Source organism: Lithobates pipiens, unplaced genomic scaffold (assembly GCF_037356315.1).
Source record: "Lithobates pipiens isolate NorthernLeopardFrog02 unplaced genomic scaffold, aLitPip1_a1.2 Scaffold_10, whole genome shotgun sequence".
In the NCBI taxonomy this organism is placed as follows: Eukaryota; Metazoa; Chordata; class Amphibia; order Anura; family Ranidae; genus Lithobates; species Lithobates pipiens.
Window position 1 is genome coordinate 239,417,874 of NW_027507686.1, and position 17,856 is coordinate 239,435,729.

The window sequence follows — 17,856 nt, forward strand, 5'->3', positions numbered from 1 at the left end:
CCCAGGCCCCGACGGGTATTCGTCGGAATATTACCAACTTTTTAGTTCCAACCTGGTTCCACATCTGTCCCGAGTGTTTGATGCCGCGACTGCAGCGGCATCCTTCCCTCCAGAAATGCTCACAGCGACGATCGTTACTCTTCCAAAACTGGGCAAAGACCCTAACGTACCGCAGAACTTTCGTCCGATATCTTTACTGAATGTGGACGTAAAACTCCACGCGAAATTGCTAGCAAATAGATTGACCAAAGTTCTTCCCAAGTTGATTAACTATTATCAAGTTGGGTTTGTTATGGGACGTCAGACTACAGATGCTACCAGGCGCATGATCAATCTCATACATATGGTGGAGTGCAGGGGGGAGCCTTCTCTGCTTCTTTCACTAGATGCAGAGAAGGCTTTCGATAGAATTCACTGGGGTTATCTGCGCGGAGTACTCTCCAAATTTGGGATGGAGGGTACGATACGTGACGCTATACTTGCCCTTTATTCACATCCTTCAGCCCATGTGTATACTGAGGGTTTATACTCTAAGCCCTTTGACATAACGAATGGGACCAGGCAGGGGTGCCCCCTGTCCCCAATTATTTTCGCCCTCGTGATGGAGCCCCTGGCGGAGAGATTGAGGGAGGACTATCTGATAGAAGGCATACGGGTGAGCGGGCAACAGTACAAGATATCGCTGTTTGCAGATGACGTCATACTGTCCCTAACTAACCCCTCGGTCTCTCTGCCGGCGGCCCATTCGGCACTCCTGGAATTTAGCAAAATCTCTTTTTATAAAATCAATACATCCAAATCCCTTATTTTAGGAATGAACATCAGTCCACCACTAACAAAATACCTTAAACATACCTTCCCATACGTATGGGCTAACACCTCAATTAAATACTTAGGCGTGAACCTTACATACCCCACTGATAAATTATATAAAGAGAACTATGCTCCCCTAGTTTCATCTCTACAACAAGATATTAGTAAGCTACAGAAATTTTATCTGTCCTGGTCAGGCCGGATTGCGGCATACAAAATGTTTATTTTACCCAAACTAACCTACCTTTTCAGAGCCCTACCGATCCCCCTTCCGCATTCCTTCCTCACTACCCTACAGAAACAGTTGCTGAATTTTGTGTGGGATGGGAAAAAATCTAGGTGTTCCCCAAACATGCAGCATAGACATAAATCAACGGGGGGTATGGGCATTCCAGTATTGCGAGATTACTACACAGCATTTCTTCTAGATCAACTGAGATATTGGTTTCTAGACTTAGACGTCAAACCGTGGTGTACATTGGAAAGGTCCTGGATGAGGGATTCCCCTCCCTTGGCTCTGCTTATGGCAGCTTGCGTTACTAAACGGAACAACATCCCCAAACATCCTATTATCCAAGCTTCAATCGAAGCATGGAAAGAAATAATATCTGAAGGGAACGAATTCTACCCATCGCAAAAAATACCAATACCTTTAGGCATAGCTAAATGGAATATACCTAATATTAACTTATCTCAATGGGCACTGCATGAAGTGGTAAACTGGACAGATATAACTGCGGAGGGCAAAATACTCTCATTTAGTAAGATACAGGAGAAGTTTCATCTTCCCAGCTCGGAATTTCTAACATATACACAGTTAGCCTCTTATTTTCAGACATTTCAAGTAGTAAAGTTGCCAGTTACTGAGAAAATATGGCTTCATTTACGATCCAACTCAACCAAACCTAAAGGTGTCTCAGTGATATACCAATCCTTGCACTCTAAAGACGCCTTCTCCAAACCCACGCAATTATTAAATTGGGAAAAGGAAATAGGTCAGGAATTCACTGACCTCCAGTGGACAACGGCTATTAAACATATGGGCATGTATTCCAAGTGCTCGAATTATGACGATTTAATGCGGAAAATATGGCTAAGATGGTATTACACACCATACCTTACTGCTAAGTTTGCTGATGGCGCCTCAAACGTTTGTTGGAGAGGATGTGGGAATGTGGGGACATTGCTACATATGCTATGGGCCTGCCCATTTGTACATCCCTTTTGGGCAGCGGTATTTGATTTGATTTCAAGGATTACTATGCAAAGAGCCCCACTCCGGAAAGAACAGGCCATTTTGGGTTTAAATTTAAACGACTTCCAACCAAAGTTTCGTTCAGTGATCACGCATACGTTCTTAGCGGCTAGATCACTGATCATGAGTAACTGGAAAACACCAGAACCCCCATCCATTATCAATGTCAAAGCGAAACTTAACTCCGTAATGACCTATGAGCAAATCTTGGCATATAGGGATGGCAATATACAAAAATTTGATAGGAATTGGCTCCCATGGAAACTGTATTGCAATAGAGTCTAAGGCTTATACATACTCTCAAATCAGAGTTTAAACAGTTAAACAGGATGACTGTTTTATATTTGACCTTTAAGATTGTTTTCTTTCTTATGTTCTTGAAAGTGACTTTTTACTCGTTTATTACCAATGGATATGATTGTCATTATTTCCAGACCGTTATCGATTGGAGGTGATATGCATATGCTCATTGTATTCATATTTCAATTGTTCATTTTAAGATGATTTCCTACTATATGTACCACCACTGTTTTTTTTCAATAAAAAGATTTATTAAAAAAAAAACAACCACACTTTTTCCAGAGCAACCTGTATTTCTCCTGAGATTACCTGTGGGTTTTTCTTTGTATCCCGAACAATTCCTGTGGCAGTTGTGGCTGAAATCTTCCTTGATCTACCTGACCTTGGCTTGGTATCAAGAGATTCCCAAATTTTTCACTTCTTATTAAATGATTGAACAGTACCGATTGGCATATTCAAGGATTTTGGTATCTTTTTATATCCTTTTCCATTTTTGTAAAGTTACATTACCTTGTTACGCAGGTCTTTTGATTGTTCTTTTCTGCTCCTCGTGGCTCAGTGTCTAGCCTGCTTAGTGCATCCATGTGAGAGCTAACAAACTCATTGACTATTTATACACAGACACTAATTGTGATTTAAAAAGCCACAAATGTGGTAAATTAACCTTTAATTGACATTTTTAACCCATGTGTGCCACCTTCTGTGTCTGTACCAAGGCCAAACATTCCGGGGTATGTAAACTTTTCATCAGGGCCATTTGGGTGATTTCTGTTCTCATTATGATTTTAAAAGGATCCAAAAAACTATGTGATAATAAATGGCCTCAGGTGATCGCTTTTCTTGAATAAAAGACAGTTTTTTGGCATGGTCAGTCATAGTTTCAATATTAATGCCAAAATTTCATAATTTCTGCCAGGGTATGCAAACAACTGTATATCTGCTGTCTTCAGCTTTATATACGGTTTAGAAAGTTCAGATTGTGTTAGGAGATTTTCTCTTCCTGGTTAGCACTGCAGTGAAGCCTGGGCATACAGCCAAGACAGCTGATTGGTTGAAAGGCACATACCCCTTCTCCTCATAGGTAGAGACTTTCAGCTCTGTTTGTTGACTAGTTCAGGGCTCTGCTAATCTCTTTATAAAGTCCTCCCCAACACAAAATTCCGGCTGCTTTTATCACATGTGACGGAGAAGTTGTCAGGCGTTATAAGGCTGATAACAGAAGAACGGAGCAGGAGACAACTAGACAACATAGGGCTTTGATGAGAGATAACAAAACACTGCAGATAGATGTGCCCAGCTCCAATTTCATGAGTTGGGTTTACATCCACTTTAATTGTTATAATTTCATTTGTTTTGGGGGTTTTTTCATCACTACGATCGAAACAATCATCAATCTCACACTATTACCTATTAGAAAATCAAACCATGTTCCAAAATCAGATTTTTTGAACAAAACTCTACCTGTGTATGGCCCTCTTAAAGCTATTCTCCAATTTTAAAAAAAGAATTGAATTTACTCCATACACCCCTATTTAACCACTTCCCATCCGGTCAATAGCAGATTGATGTCCGGAAATTGGTTCTGTTATCCTGACTGGGCGTCATATGACGTCCTTCAGGATAACAGCCGCCACGCGCCCGTGGGGCTACGCATCGCGGCGATCGGTGGAGCGATCTCGGTAAAGAGCCTCCGACGGGGGGCTCTTTACCACGTGATCAGCCATGTCCAATGACGGCTGATCACGATGTCAACAGGAAAAGCCGTTGATCGGCTTTTCCTTACTCGCGTCTGACAGACACAAGTAGAGGACAGCCGATCGGTGGCTCTCCTGACACGGGGGGTCTGCGCTGGTTATTTATCCCCCCTCAGATGCCCACACTAGACCACCAGGAGAGCCACCAGGACCACCAGGGAAGTGGGCAACATGTGGATGGCCAGGTATGTACCCCATGGCCATCCACATGTGCAAATAATGCCCAATCTGTGCCAATCAGTGCCTACAAATGGGCACTGACTGGCACCATTATATAACATATGATGCCCAGTAATGCCACCCATCAGTGCCACCAGTGTCATCAGTGTCCATCAGTGCCACCTATCAGTGCCAATCCGTGCCCACCTATCAGTGCCCATCCGTGCCACCTATCAGTACCACCCATAAGTACCCATCAGTGCCACCCAAAAGTACCCATCAGTGCCACCTACAAGTGCCCATCACTGCCGCCTACAAGTGCCCATCAGTGCTGGCTACGAGTGCCCATCAGTGCCACATACCAGTGCCCATTAGTGCCCGCCAGTGCCACTTCACCAGTGGGCAGGAAGGTGTCTAAGTGCCCGGTAATGAAGTGGTTAATCATTAGCATTTATTTTTCAAAAAAACGTAACTAAAATACCCTAATTACTGACCTAAATGGGTGGTCAGGTGACAGGTCAGGTCCTTTTTGCAGTTCCCATGCTGCTGTCCTAGAGTAAAAATGCTGATCTATAGATGCAGTACAGTGAGTCAGCGTTGTCACCCCATAACAAGGAGTGTGTTACTGGCAGGACCAGCAAGGGAAAAATCTAAAAAATATATATATATATATATATATTGCAGACACCATTATGTACATGCACATCTATGGACTGATTAGAAAACTAGGGGTTTGGACATCATTTCTCTAATAGGGTAATCTCAGTGATTGTTAGCTCCATTTGTTGGCTAAAGTATGTTTTCTGAAATGCTTCAATGAGCAAATACACCAGATCTTGGCCATTGGTTGGAGCTACCGAACATAATATATATATTTTTTTATAATTTTTTCTATTGAAGAATAGAGGAATTTTCCTTTAATCAGTAGCCGAACAGCCGAACAGCCGCCTCAGAAATGGTCGAACTTTCCAGCGGAAAAGGTCCGATCGGATTATGTGTGGGCTCTATTGGAATTTTTCAGTTGGAAATCCTGACAAAAAAAGTTTGAAAGCTGGATCTAAAATTTTCAAACAACATGGTGATCAGGAACAGCGATCTCTCTCATCTCCTAGGCAGCTCTTCCCCATACAGTTAGAAACACCTCCCAAGGAAAACAGTTAAGCCCTAGTGTTACCCCCTTCCCTGCCAGTGTTATTTATACAGTGATCAGTGCATTTTTATAGTACTGATCACTGTATTAGTGTCACTGGTCCCCAAAAAGTGTCACTTGGGGTCAGATTTGTCCTCTGCAATGTCGCAGTCCCGCTAAAAAATACAAAAAAAATAAACTAAAAAAATTGCAGATCGCTGCCATTACCAGTAAAAACTATTTTTAAAAATCCCTAAATCTTTTCTTTATTTTGAAGACGCTATAACTTTTGCGCAAACCAATCAATATACGCATATTGTGATTTTTTTTTACCAAAAATATGTAGAAGAATAAAATATATATATATATATATATATATATATATATATATATATATATATTGGATATATATTATAGCAGAAAGTAAAAAAAAAAAATCCAAAATTGTCGCTTTTTTTTGTTTATAGTGCAAAAAATAAAAACCGAGGCAATCAAATAGCACCAAAAGAAAGCTTTATTTGTGGGGGGAAAAAGGACATAAATTTTGTTTGGGTACAGCGTCGCACGCCCGCACAATTGTTAGTTATTTTTTAAATCTTTGATTTATTTCAAAAGACACGAAAACACAAAACACATCTTCTTCAGATATATATAAAAAAAGAAATTGTTAGATAAAGCGACGCAGTGCCGTATCGCAAAAAATGGCCTGGTCATTAAGAGGGTAAATCCTTCCGGGTCTGAAGTGGTTCATTTTTCAATCCCATTCTGCCCAAAATGGTGGAATCCGTTTGCTGAGTGATTATCCTAAGTACAGATTGCAGTACCTGTGCTTGTAAAATCAACCTGCATCATACTAGACTGCTACTTTTTTTTTTTTTTCTGTACTTCCCTTGCCATAAAAACTTTTGCAGAGAGGTGCTAAAATTACAGTTTTAATTTCATGTGTATCATTTTTGTAGAGATATTCATGTCCTGATGCAAATCATTACCTGACCGTTCTAGCAGCAGCAGAAATCATTGCTTTTTTTATTGGCCTGATGTGACTTCATGGGTACCAGGTATTTAAACATCTATGTTGTCTCATAAATAATGTTCACTGAAGAAAAAAAGCCTGAGGATTATGCAGAAGTACTACAGCACCACCAAGTGTCTGGTCTTCATTACTGCATGGTTTCCAACAACTGCAGGAAACCTAAGGGATGTGGCCAAAACATATGCTAAATGCTCTATATCAGCCTTTCTCAACCTTTTCAACACAGAGGAACCCTTGAAATAGTTCTCCGGTCTCGGGGGAACCATCTGCTAAAAATTTGTAATCTACAACTCATGATACATTAGTGTGATGGTCAGTGGGAAGAATGGTCCTTACACTTGTGGTCATTGGGAGGAATTCCTCCTTACAGAGAGCTAAAAAGATCAATGGTGTCAGTGGAAACTTATCTCAGGCCGCGTACACACGCGGGGACTGTTCGGCCAACTTTGTCCGCTGAACAGTGTTTCGGCGGACAGTCCGCCCGTGTGTGGGCTTTCAGCGGACAGTTTCAGCGAACAGTCCGCTGAACAAGGTATTTCGGAATTTCCGAAAAACTGTCTGCTGAAACTTTGTTTCAGCGAACAGTTCCCTCGTGTGTAGGCTTGTTCGACAAACTAAGTTCCGCGCATACTCAGAAAGGATTTACACGCCGAAAGTTGTAATGCAGTGTATAGGACGTCGTATTTTCCGTCCCGTCGTACGTGCCGTTCACGTCATCGCGCACGGTTTCAGCAAACTGTTCGTACGTCGTGTGTGGCCATGTCCGTCCATGCTAATTTTGAGCGGACTGTTTGCCGAAACTGTTTGACGGACAAAGTTGGGCGAACAGTCCCCGCGTGTGTACGCGGCCTCAGAGGCAGAAATTGCCCAATTCTGAAGGAACCCCTAGCAACCTTTGGAGGAACAACAAAAAAGAGTCATTGGCGCACAAACGAATATTTCCTTTGTTCAAAACGGTTATCCATGTATTAAGATACTCGTTATTTAAGACGATGTCCAATTGTTGGTATCAATGTGCAGCTGTTAGACCACTTTGGACTTGGTGGAATACGATAAAAAATCAAAAATCAAAAAACAGCGCAACAAAGAGACTTGTGATATGGTGTAAGAAAACACATAAAAAAACATTTATTAAATATGAAGAAAACAATGGCAAAGACATCTGATCCTCCTGGGATCTTAAAAGCATAAAAATCACCAGTCATCAATCATAAAAAGATATATAAACTGACAGATGTTTTGTGACGAATCACCCCTGGAGTCTTTTGTTTGTGACTTTAACCACTTTCAGACCGGACCAATTTGCTGGTCAAAGACCAGACCACTTTTTGCGATTCCGCACTGCGTCGCTTTAATTGACAATTGCGCGGTCGTGCGACGTGGCTCCCAAACAAAATTGACGTCCTTTTTTTTCCACAAATAGAGCTTTCTTTTGGTGGTATTTGATCACCCCTGCGGTTTTTATTTTTTGCGCTATAAACAAAAATAGAGCGACAATTTTGAAAAAAACACATTATTTTTTACTTTTTGTTATAATAAATATCCCCCAAAAATATATAAAAAATATATTTTTCCCTCAGTTTAGGCCGATACGTATTCTTATACATATTTTTGGTAAAAAAAATCGCAATAAGCGATTATTGATTGGTTTGCGCAAAAGTTATAGCGTTTACAAAATAGGGATAGTTTTATAGCATTTTTATTAATAATTTTTTATTATTTTTTTTTTACTAGTAATGGCGGCGATCTGCGATTTTTATTGTGACTGCGACATTGTCGGGGACCCATCGGACATTTTTGACACATTTTTGGGACCATTGTCATTTATACAGTAATCACTGCTATATAAATGCAGTGATTCCTGTGTAAATGACACTGGCAGTGAAAGGGTTAACCAGTGGGTGGCAGTGTAGGGGTTAAGTGTTCCTAGGGGTGTGTTACTAACTGTGGGGGGGTTGGGCTTTCATTTAGTGTACACTGATCTCTGCTCCAATCACATGGAGCAGAGATCAGCGTCACTAGTTGCTAGGCAGAATGGAAAAATGTTGTTTACACAGCATTTCCTCCATTCGGCCGCTCCGTGAGACGATCGCGGGGATGCCCGCAGCGATCGAGTCCGCGGGTCCCGCGACCGGACTCACGGGGGTCCCGACCAGCGCGGGAGTGCGCCGCCGGCGGCGTGCTCCCGATGGCAGGGCGGCATCGAATATTGGACGTACCTGTACGCCAATATGCCTGCCCGTGCCATTCTGTCGACGTACATCGTCGTGCGCTGGTCGGGAAATGGTTAAGATGATAAAAAAGCTGCACTGCCACCAATCAGCTGGAATATGGGGACTTGGTAATTGTGAACAATCCTCCAGGAAGGGGAGAGGAGAAAGTTAATGAAGTGCAGGTAAATGGAACTATGTTCCTAGAGTCACTCACTGTTAGTGGATGGACTGCGGCGCCGCCGCTCTGAGCCTGTGTAGTGGAGGGGAGATGTACAATCCTGCTCCGTATGTTGATGCAGACTCTGGGACGGAGGTGCGGTGCACGCTGAGTGGTGTAAACTAAAGTTGGGCGCGAGGTGGCGTCCGCCTGGCGTGACAGAAGACCTGGAGCACAATGCACAGGTCTGACGTATCGTGCCGTCTGTCCGAAAGGCTGGATGTCACGTGAAGAGCTCCGTAGTGAGGAAGGTTGCCATGCCAACTGCCTGCTTACATGTTTCGCGCGCATGCGCTTTTTCAAAGCTAGCTTTGACTTTAATTTACACCACTCAGTGTGCACCGCACCTCCGTCCCAGAGTCTGCATCAACATACGGAGCAGGATTGTACATCTCCCCTCCACTACACAGGCTCAGAGCGGCGGCGCCGCAGTCCATCCACTAACAGTGAGTGACTCCAGGAACATAGTTCCATTTACCTGCACTTCATTAACTTTCTCCTCTCCCCTTCCTGGAGAATTGTTCACAATTACCAAGTCCCCATATTCCAGCTGATTGGTGGCAGTGCAGCTTTTTTATCATCTTAAAGTCACAAACAAAAGACTCCAGGGGTGATTCGTGACAAAACATCTGTCAGTTTATATATCTTTTTATGATTGATGACTGATGATTTTTATGCTTTTAAGATCCCAGGAGGATCAGATGTCTTTGCCATTGTTTTCTTCGTATTTAAGAAATTTTTTTTATGTGTTTTCTTACACCATATCACAAGTCTCTTTGTTGCGCTGTTTTTTGATTTTTGATTTTTTAACCTTTGGAGGAACCCTGGTTGAGAATCACTGCATTAGAGTGATGGTCAGTGGGAAAAATGGTCCTTACACTTGTGGTCTTTGGGAAGAATTGCCTCCTTTTGCCGCGTACACACGATCGGAATTCCGGAAAGAAAAAGACAGATGAGAGCTTTTCATCGGAAAATGCGACCGTGTGTGCGCTCCATCGGAATTTAGCTGTCCGAATTTCCGCCAGCCAAAAATTGAAAGCATGTTCTCAATTTTCCAGACGGAAAAACTTTCTATCTGTAATTCCGATCGTCTGTATGCAATTCCGACACGACAAAAAAATCACACATGCTCAGATTCAACTACGAGACAGAAGCTATTGGCTACTGGCTATTGAACTTCCTTTTTCTAGTCACGTCGTACGTTTTGTACGTCACCGCGTTATAAATGATCGGAATTTGGTGTGACCATGTGTAGGCAAGACAGCTTGAGCCGAATTCCGTCGGGAAAACCATCAGAGCTTTTTCCGACGAGAATTCCGATCGTGTGTACGCGGCATTACAGATAGCTAAAAAGATCAATGGTGTGGTGTCAGTGGGAACTTATCTGAGAGGCAGAAATGGCCCAATGCTGATGGAACCCCCAGCAACCTCTGGAAGAACCCTAAGGTTCTACGGAACCCTGGTTGAGAATCACTGCTCTAAATGATTAAGTTCAGGTGTTTTCCTTGAAGGATATTGTTAATGCAAAAAAGTATAAAAGACATTTTAGACAATTGGGCGCTTTTGGCCTTGTGGACACACGTTTTGGAGAAGGTCCTTTTCTATTCCAGCAGGACGGTGCCCCTGTGCACGGTGCCAGCTCCATAAAGGTATGGTTTGATGGGTCCGGGGTGGAGGAACTCAAGTGTCCTGAACAGAGCCCAGACCTCAACCCCACTGAACACCATTGTGTTGCGCACCCCAGAAGGAGCCTCTGATAATGACTCTGACACACCCCTTTCAAATGAGATAGGCACACAAAGTGTGGTGGACAATATACGTATAGTAAAGTCAAATAGTTCAAAACAATTGCAAAAAAATACACTCATCGCCTACTTCAATAGGTACACCTGTTCAATTGCTTGGTAACACAAATTGCTAATCAGCCAATCGCATGGCAGCCACTCAATGCAATTAGGCACCTAGACGTAAAGACTAGAGATGGGCTGGGACCTGTCCGTAATCCCATGTGCCTGATCCCGCCAGGAAGCCGAAACTGCACACGGCTAATCCCAGGCAGTGAGACATTTCCTGATCTGTGCAGCTGCGAACCAGGAAATATCTCACTGCCTGTGATTAGCCGTGTGCATCTTTGCCATTCTGAAGCTTCCCTCCAACAACTTTGCATAATATTTTATATATACTGTCATTCTGAACTTGCCAAATATGCTGCAGAAATCTCCCTCCACTGTTGGGACTTTAAATGAGGTATAGGCCCAAAGATCGGTGCATGTACATGATGTGAATATGAAAAGCCAAGAGGATTGCAGCACAGTAGTCTCTACGCGTTTCGTGAACCATCACTTTCTCTGGAGCAGGCACAATCCATCTATCTATAAAAACATATGGGCATGCATAAATGACACTATATCGATAGACTAATTAAATCAAAATTTTAGCCCAAATGAGAACAAAGGTCAAGGATTAATATAAGTTACTCACAAAAATGGCTACCATCGTCAGTACCAGGTGCACACCTCATCTAAAAGTCCCAACTCTTTTCCTTTTGGCATTTATTATGTTAAGATAGATAACTAAAGGAATGAGGCATAAAACTGGGCAGGCACAAATTGTGCAATTGTTGCATTTGAACAAAAAAAATAGAATATTATTCTTTTTTAAATTGATTTCACTTTGCCCCCCCCCCCCCTCTAAAAAAAAAAAATAGGAAAACACATATACAAATGTGCTATCAAATGCAAGCCCTCTCTGCCCCCCCCCCCCCCCAAAGAAAAAAAAAAAAAGATATTTAATATGTTAAGATAGATAAGTAAAGGCATGAGGTGTGAAACTGCAACATTTCCACAAACAAAAGTGTATAACTGTATATAATACATTAGGGTAGGCTACAAATTATATAATCTCTGCAAATTGCAAAATCGTTGCATTTGAAAAAAAAAAAAAAAAATACAGGATTCTTTTTTTTTTTTTATTATTATTATTATTATTAATTTTTTTCTTCCAAGAACCTAGGAAATAAAAATATGTATACTACAAATCTGGTACTGAACTGAAGTCCTCTATGCCCCCCCCCCTCCCCTCCAAAAAAAAAAAATAAGAACACATATGTACAAATTTGCTATCAAATGCAAGCCCTCACTGCCCCCCCCCCCCCCCAATAAATAAATAAATAAATAAAACTAAAAAGGTATTTATTATGTTAAGATGGATAAGTAAAGGCATGAGGTGTGAAACTGCAACAATTCCAAAATTAAAAAACTAAAAAAAAATGGTATAATACATTAGGGTAGGCTATGAAATATATAATCTCTGCAAATTGCATAATTGTTGCATTTGAAAAAAAAATACAGGATTTTTTTATTATTATTATTATTATTCATTTTTTCTTCCAAGAACCCAGGAAATAAAAAATATGTATACAAATCTTGTACTAAACTGAAAAAATAAAAAACACATTTGCTATCAAATGCAAGCCCTCCTTGCCCCCCCCCCAAAAAAAATTATATATATGATATATATATATATATATATATATATATAAAACTAAAAAGATATTTCATATGTTAAGATGGATAAGTAAAGGCACGAGGTGTGAAACTGCAAAAATTCCAAAATGTAAAAAAAAAAAAACTGTATATAATACATTAGGGTAGGCTATCAATTATATAATCTCGGCAAATTGCATAATTGTTGCATTTGAAAAAAATACAGCATTTTTTTTTCTTATTCTTCATTTTTTTCTTCCAAGAACATAGGAAATAAAAAATAATAATAAAAAAATATGTATACAAATCTGGTACTAAACTGAAGTCCTCTCTGCCCCTCCCCCCCCCCCCCCCAAAAAAAAAAAGAAAAACCAAGACTAAAAATATATTTAATATGGTACGATGGATAAGTAAAGACATGAGGTGTGAAACTGCAACATTTCCAAAAATTTTTTTAAAAAGTGTATATAATACATTAGGGTAGGCTACAAATTATATAATATCTGCACATTGCATAATTGTTGCATTTGAAAAAAAATACAGTTTTTTTATTATTATTATTATTCACTTTTTCTTCCAAGAACCTAGGAAATAAAAAATATGTATACAAATCTGGTACTCTGGTACTAAACTCAAGTCCTCAAAAAAAATTGTAAAAAAAAACATGTACACATTTTCTATCAAAATGCAAGCCCTAATTGCCCCCCCCCAACATAAATAAATAAATAAAACTAAAAAGATATTTACTATGTTAAGATGGATAAGTAAATGCATGAGGTGTGAAGCTGCAACATTTCCAAAATGTAAAAAAAAGTGTATATAATACATGAGGGTAGGTTTCAAATTATATAATATCTACAAATTGCATAATTGTTGCATTTGAAAAAAAAATACAGCATTTATTTTCTTATTCTTCATTTTTTTTCTTCTAAGAACATAGGAAATAAAAAATAATAATAAAAAATATGTATACAAATCTGGTACTAAACTGAAGTCCTCCCTGCCCCCCCCCCCCAAAAAAAAAAAAGAAACCTAAGAAAACACATGTACAAATTTGCTTTCAAATGCAAGTCCTATCTGCCCCCCCCCCCCCCCACCCCAAAAGAAAAAGTAGGAAGACATGTACAAATTTGCTATCAAATGCAAACCCTCACTGCCCCCCCCCCCCCAAAATAAAATAAAAATAAAATAAAACTAAAAAGATGTTTAATATGTTAAGATGGATAAGTAAAGGCATGAGGTGTGAAACTGCAACATTTCCAACTTTTTTTTTTTAAAAAAGAGTGTATATAATACATTAGGGTAGGCTAGAAATGATATAATATCTGCAAATCGCATAATTGTTGTATTTGGAAAAAAATACAGCATTTTTTTTTTTTTTTTTTATTATTATTAGTATTCATTTTTTCTTCCAAGAACCTAGGAAATAAAAAATATGTATACAAATCTGGTACTAAACTGCAGTCCTCTCTGCCCCCCTTAAAAAAAAAAATGATATATAATATATTAATATAATACAATAGGTATGAGGTGCATAATTGTGACATTTTCAAAAAAAAAAAAAAACCCCTCTAGGAAAGGCATGGCAGTCCCAGGCACAATATTCCGGATAATGAAGGGGTTATTAGTGATAGCAGCAGGTGGTCAGCAGAATGCTTTGTCTACCTCTGTAAGGTGATTTGCATGTGTTTGGTGGGGCTGACATGTTAATAGTGTGTTATTTCTATCATTTGCTGCTACCAGATGAGTGACGCCCTTCCCTTTGTAATCGCAGGGTGTGTGCGCTGCATACACCTGAGCCGTGCCACAGACAGGGGCTCAATAACTGCATTCTGTTCAGCCAAACAACAGGTGTAACTCCAATCAAATCATTTAATTCTAATTAAATAAAATGTACTGTTTCCGTCGGAGTATCCGTCGGACCAAGTTTTCCAACTTGTTGGTAAAATTTTCCAACAAAATGCTCCGATCGGACATACTCCGATCATGTGTAGAGAATTCCGATCGAACAAAGTGCCACGCATGCTCAGATCAAATTCCTACATCAAAGCTATTGGCTACTAGCCTGAACATAGTCCCGTCGTAACGAAATAACGTCATCACGTTCTGAACGATCAGATTTTCCGACAACTTCGTCTGACCGTGTGTATGCAACATTTTCGGACAAAATCCGACGGATTTGGTTGTCGGAAATGTCCGACCGTGTGTACAAGGGCTAAGAGTATATTGATTGGTTTGCGCAAAAGTTATAGCGTCTACAAAATAGGGGATAGTTTTATGGCACACTGGCGGCAATTGATGAGGCACAATGGTAGCATTTGATGGGGCACACTGGTGGCAATTGATGGGGCACACTGGCGGCAATTGATGGGGCACACTGGCAGCAATTGATGGGGCACACTGGCGGCATTTGATGGGGTACACTGGCGGCAATTGATGGGGCACACTGGCAGCATTTGATGGGGCACACTGGAGGCAATTGATGGGGCACACTGGCAGCATTTGATGGGGCACACTGGTAGCATTTGATGGGGCACACTGGTAGCATTTGATGGGGTACACTGGCGGCAATTGATAGGGCACACTGGTAGCATTTGCTGGGGCACACTAGTAGCATTTGATGGGGTACACTGGCGGCAATTGATGGGGCACACTTGTAGCATTTGATGGGGCACACTGGTAGCATTTGATGGGGTACACTGGCGGCAATTGATGGGGCACACTGGCAGCATTTGATGGGGCACACTGGCGGCAATTGATGGGGCACACTGGCGGCAATTGATGGGGCACACTGGCAGCATTTAATGGGGCACACTGGCAGCATTTGATGAGGTACACTGGCGGCAATTGATGGGGCACACTGGCAGCATTTGATGGGGCACACTGGCGGCATTTGATGGGGCACACTGGTGGCATTTGATGGGGTACACTGGCGGCAATTGATGGGGCACACTGGTAGCATTTGATGGGGTACACTGGTGGCAATTGATGGGGCACACTGGTAGCATTTGATGGGGTACACTGGCGGCAATTGATGGGGCACACTGGTAGCATTTGATGGGGCACACTGGCAGCATTTGATGGGGCATACTGGCAGCATTTGATGGGGTACACTGGCGGCAATTGATGGGGCTCACTGGCAGCATTTGATGGGGCACACTGGCGGCAATTGATTGGGAACACTGGCCGCAATTGATTGAACATAGGGGGGGCAATTGATGGGCACAGTGGTGGCAATTGATGGGCACACTGGCAGCAATTGATGGGTACAGTAGCTGTGTTTGATGGCACAGTGGCAGCAATTTATGGGTACAGTGGCTGCGCTTGATGGGCACAGTGGCTGCACTTGATGGGGTTTTTTTTCCAGCTTGTTTGCGCCCTCCCCCAAAAATTTTGAGCACCAGCCGCCACTGCCAGAGAGGCAGAGTGGCGATCTATGTGAACAAGGCAGATCGCCATTCTGACAGGGAAGAACACAGTGATCTTGTGTTCCTGCTAAGCAGGAACATGGATCTCTGTGTTCCTCCAGTGAGCCCAATCCCCCCCCCCCCCCCCACACAGTTAGCAAGCACCCCCTAGGGACACACTTAAACCTCCTACACACGATCAGATGTTTGGAAAACCGTTCGTCCGTTTTTTGTTGCATGCTAGTCTCATGTCAAAAGTGAAGAGGTTACTTACCATACAAAAATTCTTGTAGGACAGGATACAACAGAAATGATGGAATGCATTGACTCGTTTTGTATGTATTCTTTCGTTTCTGAGCATGCGTAGTCTTGCTCTTACGATTTTTTTTCTATGAAAACCGTACTATAAAAAACGAAAATCGGACGCTGAGTTCTCGTACAACAAAAATGTTATAGTCTACACATCCAGCTTTTGTCGGACAAAAAATAAAATAAAAAATTGCAATCGGCTGTGGAAAGCACCGTACTAATGATTCGAAAATCGGCAGATCGTTCGTCAGATGAAATTTTATTTACCGATTTTCGTATCGTGTGTACGGGGCTTTAACCCTTTGATAGCCCCTGATGTTAACCCCTTCCCTGCCAGTGTCATTAGTACAGTGACAGTGCATATCTTTAGCACTGATCATTGTATTAGTGTCACTGGTTCCCATAAAAGTGTCAAAAGTGTCAGTTAGGTGTCCGATCATTGCTGGTAAAATAAAGAAATAAAAATGCCATAAAAATATCCCATAATTTGTAGACTTTGGGATTTTTTTTTACCAAAAATATGTAGCGGAATGCATATTGGCCTAAAATTGATGAAGACTTTTTTTTATTTAAAAATATTATATAGTTTGTAGACGCAATAACTTTTGCGCAAACCAATCAATATACGCTTATTGGGATTTTTTTTACCAAAGATTTGACGCTTATTCGGAATACATATTGGCCTAAATTAGATTTTTTTTTAATTTTTATTTACAGTGACAGTGCATATATATATATATTTTTTTTTTAGCACTGATCACTGTATTAATGTCACCGGTCTCAAAAAAGTGTAAAAAGAAAAATCAGTTAGTGTTCCGCCTGTCCGCCGCAATATCCCAGTCCCGCTATAAGTCGCTGATTACCGCCATTACTAGTAAAAAAAAAAAAAAAAAAAAAAGTACATAGTTTGTAGATGCAATAACTTTTGCGCAGACCAATCAATATATGCTTATTGGGATTTTTTTTCTACCAAAAATAAGTAGCAGAATACATATTGGACCAACTTGATGATGAAATTCGATTTTTTTAAATGTTGTTAGTTGATATGTTTTTAAGCAGAATGTAAAAAAATACTGTTTTTTTTTTCAAAAAAAATTTTGTTAATAGTGCAAAAAATAAAAACCGCAGAGGAGACCAAATACCACCAAAAGAAAGCTCTATCTGAAAAAAAAGGACGTCGATTTTATTTGGGTACAGCGTCACGCGACCGCGCAATTGTCAGTTAAAGTAACGCAGTGGTGTATAGCAAAAAAATAAAATGGCCTGGTCATGAAGGGAGGAGGGGTAAACCTTCCGGGGGCTGCAGTGGTTAAACGTAGAAATGACTGTTCCCGTTCTGACGTTTGCGATGATACCTCACATGTCTCTCTCATGATACCTCGCTCTCTCCTTGTCTCCTACATCCCATGCTGCCAACCTACAAACCACTACCCGCAGAAACCTTCGCAACCTCAACCCTTCCCTTTTTCATTCTGCTACTGATGGCCTTTATGACAAAATCGCACCCCTGTCCTGCCCAGACCTAACCACTTCCATCTACAACAACACGCTGTCATCCTCCCTAGACATACTTGCTCCTCTTTCTACACGCAGCCACCCACCAACTTGCTTACCGCTCAACAGATTGCCAACCATTTCAATACCAAAATTTACACAATTCGCAAGGAGATATCCAGCATTCAACTTCCTCCCCTACCCAACATAACAGGTCCAACACCACGCTCAATACTCTCCTCTTTTTGCCCAGTTACCACAGATGAAGTTAATAAACTCCTCTCCACG

General features: G+C 41.1%; 1 protein-coding gene across 1 annotated transcript in view; it reads left to right on the forward strand.

The window, feature by feature from the left end:
• Positions 1 to 601: 601 nt before the first annotated feature.
• The window catches only part of LOC143926492 (embryonic protein UVS.2-like), a 67,475-nt gene continuing 50,220 nt past the window's right edge, over positions 602 to 17,856 (forward strand). The window contains exon 1 of the mRNA XM_077450284.1: positions 602 to 655. Coding sequence (XP_077306410.1) covers positions 602 to 655 — 54 coding nt within the window. The remainder of the gene's footprint in view (positions 656 to 17,856) is intronic.